This window comes from Petromyzon marinus, chromosome 49 (assembly GCF_048934315.1).
Source record: "Petromyzon marinus isolate PM22_M1 ecotype Great Lakes invasive population chromosome 49, UKy_Petmar_22M1.pri1.0, whole genome shotgun sequence".
Lineage (NCBI taxonomy): Eukaryota > Metazoa > Chordata > Hyperoartia > Petromyzontiformes > Petromyzontidae > Petromyzon > Petromyzon marinus.
In genome coordinates, this window is record NC_133715.1 from 9,528,573 (window position 1) to 9,542,692 (window position 14,120).

Below are 14,120 nucleotides of genomic sequence, written 5' to 3' on the forward strand. Positions count from 1 at the left end.
TTTATTGCGAGAAAGCATTATACTCCTGATTGTGTTCTATTCCTGATTACGTTCTACTCCTGATTGTGCTCTGCTCCTGAATGTGATCTACTCCTGATTGTGTTCTACTCCTGAATGTGATCTACTCCTGATTGTGTTCTACTCCTGATTATGTTGTACTCTTGAATGTGATGTACTCCTGATTGTGATCTACTCCTGATTATGTTGTACTACCGAATGTGATCTACTCCTGAATGTGATCTACTCCTGATTGTGTTCTACTCCTGAATGTGATCTACTCCTGATTGTGATCTACTCCTGATTATGTTGTACTCCTGATTGTGATCTACTCCTGATTGTGATCTACTCCGGATTGTGATCTGCTCCTGATTGTGATCTACTCCTGATTGTGTTCTACTCCTGATTATGTTGTACTCCTGAATGTGATCTACTCCTGAATTGTGATCTACTCATGATTGTGTTCTACTCCTGAATGTGATCTACTCCTGATTGTGTTCTACTCCTGAATGTGATCTACTCCTGATTGTGTTCTACTCCTGAATGTGATCTACTCCCGATCGTTCTACTCCTGATCATGATCTACTCCTGATTGTGTTCTACTCCTGTATTCGACTGCTGTGTTGTGCTCTCCAGGGGGCGTGGAGGCAAGATACGAGAGCTGTCCTTCAAGACAGGGCTCGTTTCTCTATCCAACGCTCACCTCGAGGACAAGTACAGATGTACGTTCACCACGGCCGTGGTCCCACTTTCAACGTTGCACTCGGAAAGAAATAAGAGAGAGTTGGAATGTCTCCTTGTCCTTACCCCCTTAATGCATGTGCACAATGCGATGCATTGTGTGTGTTTACATAAACACAAGGTACCATATTCTTTGGGTCTTTCGGTAAAGTCACGTAGATAGGTTAAAATAAAATAACAAAAAACTACGACGTTTCGATCGCAACACGAGCGTTCGTCATCAGGAAGAGGATGTACCATACAATGTATGCAGCAGTTTGGATTTACTGGACTTGCCATCGGGAGGCCGTGGGTTCAATTGTATCTCCCGGTGGGGTAGTTGCAGCAATGGTGACGGTTCTTTAATCCACTCAGCGGCATAAATGGGCACAACCACAATTAGTCGATTTTACAGATCACGCGTGGTGGGGTGAAGTGTCGGTACGTCCACCTCTTCTAAGACGTCTGGCCAACGTGGAAGATGAAGCCAAACGCCATCTAGATCGGGCTGTCCCCCTCCTGGAGACCATTGCCACCAGCGGTGGAGTGCGCAAGTAATTGGAGGGCTGCACCTTTGGCTTTTCACCTGAAATGCAGCCTGCATCTCATGGATGCCGTACATAAAAGTGCAGCGTGCATATCACCGGGACGGAAAGGGGAGGTATTTATATTTATTTTTCACGTAAGGTGCAATTGAAATCCCATTGCCGTTAGGAGATGGTCATAGGCAGAGGAGAACAGGATCGTCTGATTACATGCCATGTCTTTGAATGCACAAAGAAACAGATCCCCCGTACAGCCTTAACAGACTGTAGGGGCAAGTGCTGTTAACGAGCACCTATAAAGGCCGGCACAGCACATGAGGGGGTGGGTGGCCAACGCTACGCCCGGCCGCCTTTGTTTCCCGAGTGGCGATGTTTACACATCGCACCGGGTACTCATTTGAGGCTGAGTCAACCTAGGGGAGGCCCAGGACCGGTTCAGATAATCGTCACCGGTGTGGGCCGTGAGCGGTACTCGAACTCGGTTCACCAAGTTCGTAGCGCAGCGTCGCGCTAACCACTACACCACGGCTCCCCACATTTAAATGCGCACACACACACACCAGCATTCCGAGTTAACATAAATCATTAAATGCAGGAAGATGAACGCCAACGTACGACAATGCTTCCCATCTTTTTTTTCCCAACGTGCGCCTCGTATTTTGACGTTGCTGCAACCCTGGAGGATCAACCGTTGCACTGCCATCGGTATCACGCGATTGGCCATTAATTTGAATATTCTCTCTCAAGGTCACGCTGAGCGACGGGGACTTAGTTCTTTCCATTGCACTTTTAATAAAATCGTATTTATCTGGGTCTGGCTTGGCTTTCCCTTCCCGCCTGCACCGCTTCTTCCGCCTAATCTGACCTTGGGGAGTCTCGTCTTTGCCATTCTAGAGATGCGGCCACTCGGCTGGAAGTCCTTCCCTCTGAATTATTACGCTAAGTGGAGTCTCTTTTGATCTCTCGGAGAGCTCATCATGCGAAACACGGTCCTCGCTATTTAACGCGAAGCATTCACGGAGAGAGAGAAAAAAACCACAAAACCCTTCTTTTCGAATTGTCTAACGGAGGCATTCTCAGCAGCTGTCGGGGTCAATGGGACACTCCGCGACCCCTTCATTAAAAAAAATATATCGTCCGTTTCCTCGACCATCTAGATAATGTGTGTGTGCAACCGCATATATAATTACGCGCGCATTTGCATTAATTCCTATTAATGCTCGTAAGCAGCAGGAAATCTGGAGTCTGTAAATAAATGTGCCAAATGGTCTTAATGCTCTCTTGGTTCTGAACCGTGGTGTGTTCACCACGAAAAACGCTAATCGCGTTTCATCAACATTTATTGTAATGGGTCGTGCAATAAAATGTAGCAACTAAGTTGAATCGAGAGCCGATTATTAAATAAGAAAGCTGATTATGGTGTAAATTGAAAAGGCAACAACGAACATTAATAATTCACCTTAATGAATTTAATTAGTAGGCTAAGTACACATAGGCAGTGTGTTTGCCATGACAAGACTTAATGCATTTGGCCCACAATGCCCCTTGCTAACACATTTTCATTTGTTTATTAAGGCGATTTTTTGCAACTACTGCACTGGGAACATACCAATTAAAACTGGTAGTATTTCTGCATGAATACATTACGCATCACTGGATAGGGCTGCACTTCTGGGACAGCTGTGTGGTCCAGAGATTTGTTTTTCAAGTAACTTTTTTTTTCACCCACCACAGTTTTAAGTGCTGTGGAAGCCTCGTCGAATTAGCATATGCTTATTTGGAAAGGCGACATGCAACGTGTTGTTTTGGCAGATTTTAAAGATCTCCCCAGTACTGTTCGCGATAACAGGCTTTTCACCTCTATACCCAAATATGCCCGCAATTTACCGTACTCGGACTCACCCCCTCGTGTGCCATGCCGGCCGTCATAGGTGCTCGCAAACGGCACTTTCCCCAACAGTCTGTTAAGGCTATACGGGGGGAGGGGGGGGATCTTTATCTTTGTGTACAAACCCTTACACCTCGCTAACATTCCTCCTCCTCCGATGCCCACCCTGCGCAATCCCTCCCGCCGTGCGACCGCGGGGCCTGCAGTCCTGTTCAAGCAGGTGGCGAGCGTGTCGGGCCTCTGTGACCAGCGGCGCCTGGGCCTCATGCTGCACGACGCCGTGCAGATCCCGCGGCAGCTCGGCGAGGTCGCCTCGTTCGGGGGCAGCAACATTGAGCCCAGCGTGCGCAGCTGCTTCCAGTTCGTGAGTCCGCACGCTCCCACAACCGGCGGTTGACACTGAAGGTGGTTGAGACCAAAAGCCATGCCCAAGCGCTGAGTTCAAGTCCAGGTTAGGAAATCCGCCTGTGACTAAAAACCAGCTTCTCGAAATTTCAGGGTCTGACACCGTTTGAGACGAGGCTCAAAAGAAAGCTGTCTCTGGTGTGGACCAATCAGTTTCAAGGACAATGCATATATTATCAGAGTGTGTTTTATGTTTGCATTCTGACCACAAACATTGTGGTTTAATGCAGACATGATTCCTTGTTAAAGGTTTCAGTTTGGTGTTTTAACATCTTAACCGACTTAACACCTGTTTTGTTGCCAGAAAAAAGGGGAAAAACCTACTATCAACAAAAACACTCAGCAACAACACTGCCTTATTTTTAATCTGTGATGTTTCAGGCAATGGTCCTTCTTCATAACACATCTGCTGCGGAGTAACGCCGCCATTTCAAAACTTGAATAGTCGCTCAAATTAACGTATTCCGAAACTGAGGATTAAAATATATTTGTTATTGCCATGAGGATGAAAAATCTCGCAGCTCGAATAAAAACATGTTTGTCCCCTACTGAGGATAATATTCCTGTTACAGGGACCCCATAAGTAGTTATGTGATATCTTGTTTTCTCATACGACGTGGTGCACTGCGTGCTGTGAGAGTTCCATTTGAAAATGAATATGTTTAATAGACACGATGCCGAGAGTATAATTGGAATATCACTCGGTGCAGAAAGTACCGCAACGCAAAGTTAATGTTGTCTCTGAATGTGTGTTGCTTTCAATTGAAATGGATTCTCACGTGAAATGTAAACCTATTTTTTTGCCGCTTTGGTAACTGTGGAAGGAGAGATAGTGGTTATACACGTATAATCGTTGTTCATGTGCAGTTAAGTTTCTTCAGCTGATAAGAATGTCCTTGTTAATAATGCTTGAGGTGTGGTGTGGTGTTTTTCTGCCGGTCCTCCCAACACCACTGCCGACACATTCTCTTGCGGAACAACCTAACACATGGGACAAACCATCGGACATCATGCCAAACTTGCTATGTTATTAAACACCGTTCATTTACACTGCCTTACGCACCGTCTGCCCCAACAGCCTGCGAGAACAAAGTGTGGAACTGAACGAATCGGCCCAACTAAGCGTTGTGTAGATTCCCTCCGTTGTGCCATACCGCTTTCTGATGTTGCGTTATCGGGCTGCACTACGTGTTTCTGTGTTTCTGTCGTCTGCGAAGCTCCCCTCCGCGAAGCTCCCCACAACCTGGAATGAAACGTCGGACGTCTTGCGAAACAACCTGGCGTGGTGACGCATAGCAGCGGACATCGTACCGAACAGTAGCCGCGGCACAACTCACAAACCCGCCGGAGAGATATCTTCAAATAACTTTTCTGTCTCTGCTAATCCGCGCTCCGGTGGCAGGGATTGCCGTTTTCGAGACGGAAGATAATGCGCGTGCGGTGCGCGCATGTGCACGCTTAATATGCCATTCTCTCCGAGGATTTCGGCCGCTGCTTGTATGCGTGCCACTCTGTGCAGAACGTGAGGTTTTCATCGCGGGCTAAGCCCGAGCTTAGTCTGCGGTGCGGCAGGCGTCTAAATCTCTTGCCGCCCGCACCGAATTAAACCTGGCTGCAGGCTGTGCTCCGGCACATCTAAAGCGTCGTCGTTGTGCCGAGCGTCGTGACGAGCGTCGTGACGAGCGTCGTGACGAGCGTTGTGACGAGCGTCGTGACGAGCGTCGTGACGAGCGTCGTGACGAGCGTCGTGACGAGCGTCGTGACGAGCGTCGTGACGAGCGTTGTGACGAGCGTCGTGACGAGCGCGCGGCGCCGCCTGTGTCCCCCCGCCTGGGTCCCATGACAGGCTAACGGGCGGCCCGAGATCGAGGCGACCATGTTCCTGGAGTGGATGCGGATGGAGCCACAGTCCATGGTGTGGCTACCCGTACTGCATCGGGTGGCCGCCTCGGAGACCGCCAAGCACCAGGCCAAGTGCAACATCTGCAAGGAGTGTCCCATCGTTGGCTTCCGGTAAATCAGTGGGTGCCCACCACCACCCATCACCCACCACCCCCCCTGAACTTCTGGAAACGCCTTCTCTGGCAGCGCTGCCTATTCCCATCCCCTGCATGCTTCACGTCTATCCCTCTAAGCTTCCCTCATGTTAACCCCCCCCCCCCCCCACTCATGCCTTGAGGCCACCTCAATAAACTTTCTTTCTCTGCTTCTCATGCCTCGGTCCTCGTGGCGGTTTTTGCTCTTAGACATTTCTGGTGAGAGCTCGAGCAGAATGCGCGCGAGAAGCAAAGCAGATTATGTTTAGCGTTTAACGTGCGTGTAAAGTTTGTTTAACATTACCACGTGAAGAAAAGTGCGTTGGCTTGGGAAGGACACGTCGCTAGACCTGTGGTCGAGGCTAATGGGAAGATATTTATACATGTTGAACTTTTAATGCACAATCCGTAGCCAACCGCGCTAGTGTCGTTGAGGGATAAAATAAGAAACAGAAAGCTACAGTGAGGGGAAAAAAGTATTTGATCCCCTTCTGATTTTGTACGTTTGCCCACTGAGAAAGAAATGATCAGGGTGTCATTTTAATGGTAGGTTTATTTGAACAGTGAGAGACAGAATAACAACAAAATCCAGAAAAACTCATGTCAAAAATGTTATAAATTGATTTGCATTTTAATGAGGGAAATAAGTATTTGACCCCCTCTCAATCAGAAAGATTTCTGGCTCCCAGGTGTCTTTTATACAGGTAACGAGCTGAGATCAGGAGCACACTCTAAAAGGGAGTGCTCCTAATCTCAGCTTGTTACCTGTACAAAAGACACCTGTCCACAAGAAATCAATCAATCAGATTCCAAACTCTCCACTATGGCCAAGACCAAAGAGCTCTCCAAGGATGTCAGACCTACACAAGGCTGGAATGGGCTACAAGACCATTGCCAAGCAGCTTGGTGAGAAGGTGACAACAGTTGGTGCGATTATTCGCAAATGGAAGAAACACAAAAGAACGGTGAATCTCCCTCGGACTGGGGCTCCATGCAAGATCTCATCTCGTGGAGTTGCAATGATCATGAGAACGGTGAGGAATCAGCCCAGAACTACACGGGAGGATCTTGTCAATGATCTCAAGGGACCTGGGACCATAGTCACCAAGAAAACAATTGGTAGCACACTACGCCGTGAAGGACTGAAATCCTGCAGCGCCCGCAAGGTCCCCCTGCTCAAGAAAGCACATATACATGCCCGTCTGAAGTTTGCCAATGAACATCTAAATGATTCAGAGGACAATTGGGTAAAAGTGTTGTGGTCAGATGAGACCAAAATGGAGCTCTTTGGCATCAACTCAACTCGCCGTGTTTGGAGGAGGAGGAATGCTGCCTATGACCCCGAGAACACCATTCCCACCGTCAAACATGGAGGTGGAAACATTATGCTTTGGGGGTGTTTTTCTGCTAAGGGGACAGGACAACTTCACCGCATCAAAGGGACGATGGGCGGGGCCATGTACCATCAAATCTTGGGTGAGAACCTCCTTCCCTCAGCCAGGGCATTGAAAATGGGTCGTGGATGGGTATTCCCACATGACAATTACCCAAAACACACGGCCAAGGCAACAAAGGAGTGGCTCAAGAAGAAGCACATTAAGGTCCTGTAGTGGCCTAGCCAGTCTCTGGACCTTAATCCCATAGAAAATCTGTGGAGGGAGCTGAAGGTTCGAGTTGCCAAACACCAGCCTCGAAACCTTAATAACTTGGAGAAGATCTGCAAAGAGGAGTGGGACAAAATCCCTCCTGAGATGTGTGCAAACCTGGTGGCCAACTACAAGAAACGTCTGACCTCTGTGATTGCCAACAAGGGTTTTGCCACCAAGTACTAAGTCATATTTTGCAGAGGGGTCAAATACTTATTTCCCTCATTAAAATGCAAATCAATTTATACAAATTTTGAAATGCGTTTTTCTGGATTTTTTTGTTGTTATTCTGTCTCTCACTGTTCAAATAAACCTACCATTAAAATTATAGACTGATCATTTATTTGTCAGTGGGCAAACGGAAGGAAGGGCGTTCCAGACGGCTGCCGAAGCGCATCTAAAAGCGCGCGTTGCAATGGCCATCTTTGTTCGATGGCGAGCCAAAAGTCGCTGCTGCGAGGATGACCGGAGTTGCAGCTCAAGAGAGGGAGCGCACCTGATTGGAGATTGTGCTCGCGATGAATTTAGCCGTGAATGATAGGTCGATGATGGGATTGTTGTATCGCCAGACCGTGAGATATGTGGTGACGGCTTAGAGAGGCCTTCATCCAGCAGTGGATGGACGATGGCTGACAATGATGATGACAGTTACATATATAAAGTTTTTTTTACGAATAGCAGTTAATTCTTTCCGCAGGAGAAGCTAAAAATAGTGAAAGAGAGCAATGGAAAAGAGGACAAGATTGGTTAGGGCAATATTCGGAATCGGAGTCTTTATTTAGACTGGAGGAATCCGATGAGCTAGGAAGCTCTTTTTCACGGACGTCCAGTGTGGGCGGGATCAGCAAGCGCGTGGGCAGAGTCCCGATGCCGGCGAGGTGTGTCGGCAGCGGTACCGCGTATATGAGTCTTCTCGGTCGACGGTGTTCTGCCCGGTGCTGTGGCAGGCACCATCATGCAGAAACCTCCGAGGGCAGTGGAGGGAAGGAAAACATTGAAGGAGGGAAGGCTGGAAGGTTCGGGAGGTGTGAGGCAGGGGAGACTGGGATAGAGACAGGCATTTGGGGGGGGGGTGCAGATACGAATGAGAACAACTCGAACGGAGCACTGCGCATTCATTTCTTGAAGCGGATGTCAATCACCGCCTTTTCGTGCGATCACTTGAAGCACCACAGCAACCAGATTGCATTATAAAAAAAATTTCATTATGCGCTGATGCAGCAAAGTTTCCGAAACGATCAAAATTAAGTTTGTTATTTGTGCTGAAATTTGAATCTTTCAAGACAAAATTACCCACGGCATCTTACTGACAAGGGCCGCATGCCAATAAAAATGTCCCATTTATTATGATTTTGCCGATATTTTTTTAGGTATTTTCAGTTATAATACAATTTTATGGATATTATCGTACGTGACAGGATCTGAGTTAGTGTGTGTTTGTACAAGGCAGCATGGGCCGCGGGAGTGTAGCGGCGTGCGCGCTGCGCTACGAACCCGGCGACCCGAGGTCAATTCCCACTCACGGCCAACACCAGTGAGGATTACCTGAACCGGTCCTGCACATCGCCTAGGTCCACTCAAGCCTCAAATGAGCACATGGTGCGGTGTGTGAAAGCATCGCCACATGGGAGACAAAGGCGGCCGGGCGTGGTGCTGGCCACCCACCCCGTCGTGCGCCGTGCCGGCCTTCGTGGGTGCTCGCAAACAGCACTTGCCGCCCCAAACTTCTGTTGAGGCTATACGGGACACTTTTGTCTGTTGCGCGAGGCAGCATTTGGCCATTGCACAGTTCCCTAAACGTGGCGGCAGAAAACCAGATGTGATGGGTCAGTTTGTCCGGCTGTGGGCTCGTTAGGAAAAAAAAGAAACCACTGACCCATCTGCCTACCGCATGACGTTTTTTTTTATTGATGCTGCACTTAAATTACCATCCTCTTTGGAGTATAAAAATTAAACATTTAGAGAATGGGGTTTGCTTTTTGTCTCTTCAACGATTTAAATTTTATTGGAATCAAACTGTGTACACTCACCAAGGTCACACGGGGGGGGGGGGGGGCTCTTACTCTATTTAATATATTAAGCCTGAACACCCACTGTCAGTCAGAGGTGGCAGTGCGCATACGCTGGCGCACAAGCCGTGTATCACCGCGCGCGATGTGGATTTCTTTTTCCTGCACGGCAGGTACCGGAGCCTGAAGCATTTCAATTATGACGTGTGCCAAAGCTGCTTCTTCTCCGGCCGGACAGCCAAGGGCCACAAGCTCAGCTACCCGATGGTGGAATATTGCACGCCGGTCAGTTCGCACAGCCCGCTCGGCTCGATCGCTTGCGGATGCACATTCTCTCGATCGCGATGCACGTGTTCTTTTTCACCTTTGTTTTTTCACTCTTCGTTGGGATATACTAAAGTTCGGGGTGTAATTTTGTAATGTGGTTGGTAGAAAGATTGAGACACAAAGGTTCACTCAAATACAGCAGGAAGGCACAATTCTCATCATGCCTTGCATGTATGTATGTATGTTGAACTTCCGCACTGTACGTAGCCAACTGTGCTAATCGAAGATACGGGCGAACAACAACAAACTAAACACAAACAAATCAGTTGTAAAGAAATTACTTTTCAATCTAGATTTAAAAGTGCATAGCTCCTCTGGCTTCCTAATATCGGATGGAAGAGCGTTCCGGACGGCCGCAGAAGCGCATGTCATGTGGTCACTACATTGCGTGCACAATGTTCTCAGCCTTGTCCAGACCACCAGCTCAAAAGAGCTAATCCTCTTGCCATATTAGTATTTAGCCAGCTATGCGTTTCCAGCCTGCATGCATTCTCTGGTTGTGACAGCGTTTCTCACCGTTTGCAAAATGCGTTGAATGTGAAATTATCCAGTTGGTGTGAGTGTGGTCACCAAATCTTGTACAACTTTATTGACACCCGGGCACAAATGTTGGTTGCATCTTACTTTAGAGAGCATGGTCCAGAGAAAATACGGTGTTTCAAATGTGCAGAATCGGTGGCTGGTCGGTGACGCTCCTGATTACAAGAGTTCCTTTGTGAGTGCAGGTAGCAAGGAATTGTAGGGTGCTCAGCCCTGTGATTTCGGTTCGAACTCGCAGCTATGATCTGCTTTGTTATTGCCGCCAGTAATGATGGCTTGTGTGTGACGGGAGAGCAAAGCCGTGGGGCGTTTCACTCCCAGACTTGGTTCGATATTAAATCGGCTCCATTTAAATTACCCTCGATTATGCTTTGCACAAATAGGGGCCAATAAAATGAAGCTGCTACATATTGCGCGAAATTATCACGGAGCTTTGTATCCAAATAGCATTTGGATGTCATATGTTCTCTTGTTGCAGACAACTACTGTGTGCACACTCGCAAGGTGATTGAATGTTTCTTTGAAAGAGAGATTAAATTACGAGCATGTACTTTACACCTTACTTTAGATGTAATTGGTTTCCTAAAATGCACTTAAAATTGCTTTTATTTTTCCTCATAATCTTCCCTGCCTTTTAGATACGCCAGCTGAAGTTGACATTCAATCAGAACTCCCAACAATCGAGGGCTAGATAAAATAAATTAGCCTGCTGATATGAGAGGAAGTGTATTTCTTTTTATATCTCGTCTCAATTTACCGATATTAAGAATGTACTTCATGCTCTCTCTGAAATGTTCCTTGCTTTATGAGCATATCTAAAACATAAAAACAGGTATTTTGCAAGTGTATTGTTACGTAAAGCTTGCTTAATTCAGTAGTAGGCTATTTGCAATGGTATACAAAGCTGCATTTTTTGTGTGCTCGAAAAAGCCACAGACTTTCCACGCTTAAGTATGGCTATTCTATGCTTTGTGTAAACTTGATTAATTTATTTCCGAAAAACACGATTTAATCATGTGGAAATGAATGCAGACGCGGTGATAGATACGTGGTGAGTTGTGCTTCAGGGACGCTACAGAAGTCCTAGACCGTGGTTCTCTGGTTCCGTAGTGTCCAGAAGCACTTTCTCTCATGATTTCATCAGGCTTCAATAAGGATCCAGAATGTAGGGGTTTATTATTGTGAATATATATATTCAGAACATAAACATACCATGGCACCACTGGCCCCAGCAGTGAGGCTAATGATGTATCGTTGTGCTGCAATGCTGAGTGTTGACAGTGTGAATAGTTAAAGATAAAATGTGTGCATCTTATTTGGTGTCTCCGTTGCTTGAATAACGATATCTCACTAATGAGGGGTGTATTAACTCAAGTGCAGCGAAACGGGTGGTCTCAGCCTGGTCACCAATGACTGCGCAGATATTCATCATGTGAAATTCGGTATTGCATATAATTTGTCTAAATTTCCAGCTGTGAGAATTAAAAATATAAGTTTTATTGTCCTGCGACGAACATTATCCCGAGTAACAGAGCACGCGGGAAAGTGCTGCTCTCTCTCTCTCGTGTGCATGAGGGGTTTCTCAAAGAGATTTCACAAGTAGTTCTGTGATACCTCCTTCCACGGACAGGGAAGGGAGGGGGTGGGGGTGTTGCGGGGAGGGCGGTGGGGTGCAGCTGGTCTGCGAGAGTTTCCGAATCGATTCTTTGTCTCTTTGTGATATGACACCAAAAGTACAATCAGGATCAAACTTCAGGAATATTTAAAAAAATTACCATGGATGTAATGATTTCTCCCCCCCTTCACAATTCAAGCAGTCACGATTCTAGCAGAGGAGCGTGGGGAATGTGACGGAAATGATGGGGGCGGAGGGGAATCGCGTAAACCCGTCACGTGCAACGTCCGCAAATCGAACGTCGTTGGTCAATGAAAATCGGTGCATCGTGATTACGCCCTCTGCCCTCATCCGCATCTCTCGCGAGACATTCACATCGAAAAAAACCGAAACTCTCTCAAGGGCTTCGCGCAACAATCCTCCCCTCACTCTCGCTCGCTTATTTTTTATATCCCCCCCCCCCCCCCGCAGACCACCTCCGGCGAGGACATTCGGGACTTTGCTAAGGTGCTGAAAAACAAGTTCAAGTCCAAGAAGTATTTTGAGAAGCACCCACGGATAGGGTACCTGCCCGTGCAGACGGTGTTGGAGGGAGACGACCTTGAAACGTGAGCCCCGCATGCGCCTCTTGTCTCCTGCACTTCGTTAAACAGCTTTTCCCCCCCAATGTGACCTTATCTTTAGCCCTCTACCATCCACTTTGTATGGCTGTCAAACCCAACTATACTTGAAATTCACACTTTACCTAGAGGCAATTCAAAGTAATCAGTTCCTACTTGTGAAATCCCTCCTGGAAGTGATATTTTTTCCTTCTCGATTTTTTTTTGGTTTGTTTGTGTCTGCCGTGTGATACAGCAGACGGAGCATTGAAATGTATCGAGATGTTAATGTGATATAATTCGTTCGGTCGCAAATTGCTTAATTAATTTAAATTTCCAATTATCGCATTTTTAATGGACTTATCGTTGAGCATGTGGTATACAATTTGTCAGGTCATTCTCTAGGGATGTCATATTTAGTGGCTCATACATACAGTATTACCACACACATCATCATGCCACCATAATGTCACATTTTAGTCACGTTACATCGGGAATTTTTTTCCGTCAAACTAATGCCACAAATTAGTTCATTGAAAGGCTACGGAAAGAGCAACTCAAGAGTATGGAAAAGCTGAATTTTTGTTTGTACCGTTGGCTTCAACTTCTACGGCTCGGGCCCAAGGAACACCTTTGCGAATGAAGTATCCTACAACCGCATCACCTTGCGCGCCGCCCATCTTATCGGAGCTCGCAAGCTTAGCAGGTCCGGAGCCTGGTTAGCACCCGTTTGTGAGACCACACAACGGGGCTTGCCACGTGCTACGAGCGTGGGGCTAGGAGGGGGCCAGGAGATGGTAGTGCCGAGTGTCGCCCCCTCTCATGTGTAGGTTTTTTTTTTTTAATCTGGGTACACTGGTTTATTCCCACAATGGAATTTTCCCAATGGAATTGGCAATAGGTCCAAAATTCAAGGCCCCACTATGAAAAAAGAATCTTGAGACAACGAGGCTTTTTTTCTAGGTAAATAATCGGAGTTATTTTTTTATGTGTTGGATTACTACAGATTGTTATTGCCTAAGCTTAATTATCAGCACAACGCACAGGGGGGCGGGTACCTTTCCGCGTCTGAAGAATCTTCTGACCTGTAGGTGGAAGAGGGCACGGGGAAAAATATGGCTTGGTGGATGAATTGTGAGTGGAGGCATATGTCAGGTGAAGGTGAGCTGAAAGACACGAGCTCTATTTAATTGGTCTGTTTGCTTAAAGCCTGGGCTGTGGATTGGCCACGGTGAGCTGTGACAATAGGAGTTAGCACCTTGAGCTCCGGAGTGATGAGGTGCTGCTGGGTTACGTGAATACAGATATAGAGACATCCCTTCAAAAATATAAAACACCTTCTCGTGGGACTAATTTAAATAATGCGAATAGTGGTAATGCCATATGCTGTACACGAAATGTGCACCCATGCATTGAGGCGCATTACGCATAACGCAAAAAATACGCATCCATTTTGCCACACAACACCTGTCTGTTTTCCTGACCGCTTCCCGTCTCTCTCTAAGTTTTAATTTTTACCCCTCTTCTGTCCTCTCCTTTCACCCTGACGTTTTATTTTTCAGTCCAGTCACTGTCATCCGTTTGGTGCCCGTTGCGCTTGCGTGAGTACGCGGGTGTGGTGTTGGCGTGGTCGTGTCTCCTCCGCGCTCTGCAACGCCGCTAACTCTTTAACTCTTCCCCATAAACGCCGCCGAACGGTGCAAGGATTTTGCCGCGTCGTCATGTCACTACCGATGCCCTCTTTGCTTTACTGCTTCATTCCGTTTTCTGTTTCCCTAACACCTCGTACACCC

At 47.1% G+C, this 14,120-nt stretch overlaps 1 protein-coding gene across 8 annotated transcripts in view; it reads left to right on the forward strand.

The window, feature by feature from the left end:
- Positions 1-14,120, forward strand: part of LOC116953045 (dystrophin) — a 662,108-nt gene that overhangs the window by 619,304 nt on the left and 28,684 nt on the right. For 7 of the 8 annotated variants that reach the window (XM_032972888.2, XM_032972885.2, XM_032972890.2 and 4 more), the window contains 6 exons: positions 634-719; positions 3,357-3,514; positions 5,402-5,568; positions 9,420-9,531; positions 12,200-12,336; positions 13,890-13,928. In XM_032972888.2, the coding sequence (XP_032828779.1) occupies positions 634-719; positions 3,357-3,514; positions 5,402-5,568; positions 9,420-9,531; positions 12,200-12,336; positions 13,890-13,928 (699 nt within the window). The remainder of the gene's footprint in view (positions 1-633; positions 720-3,356; positions 3,515-5,401; positions 5,569-9,419; positions 9,532-12,199; positions 12,337-13,889; positions 13,929-14,120) is intronic. The other variant, XM_032972886.2, reaches the window with a different exon arrangement.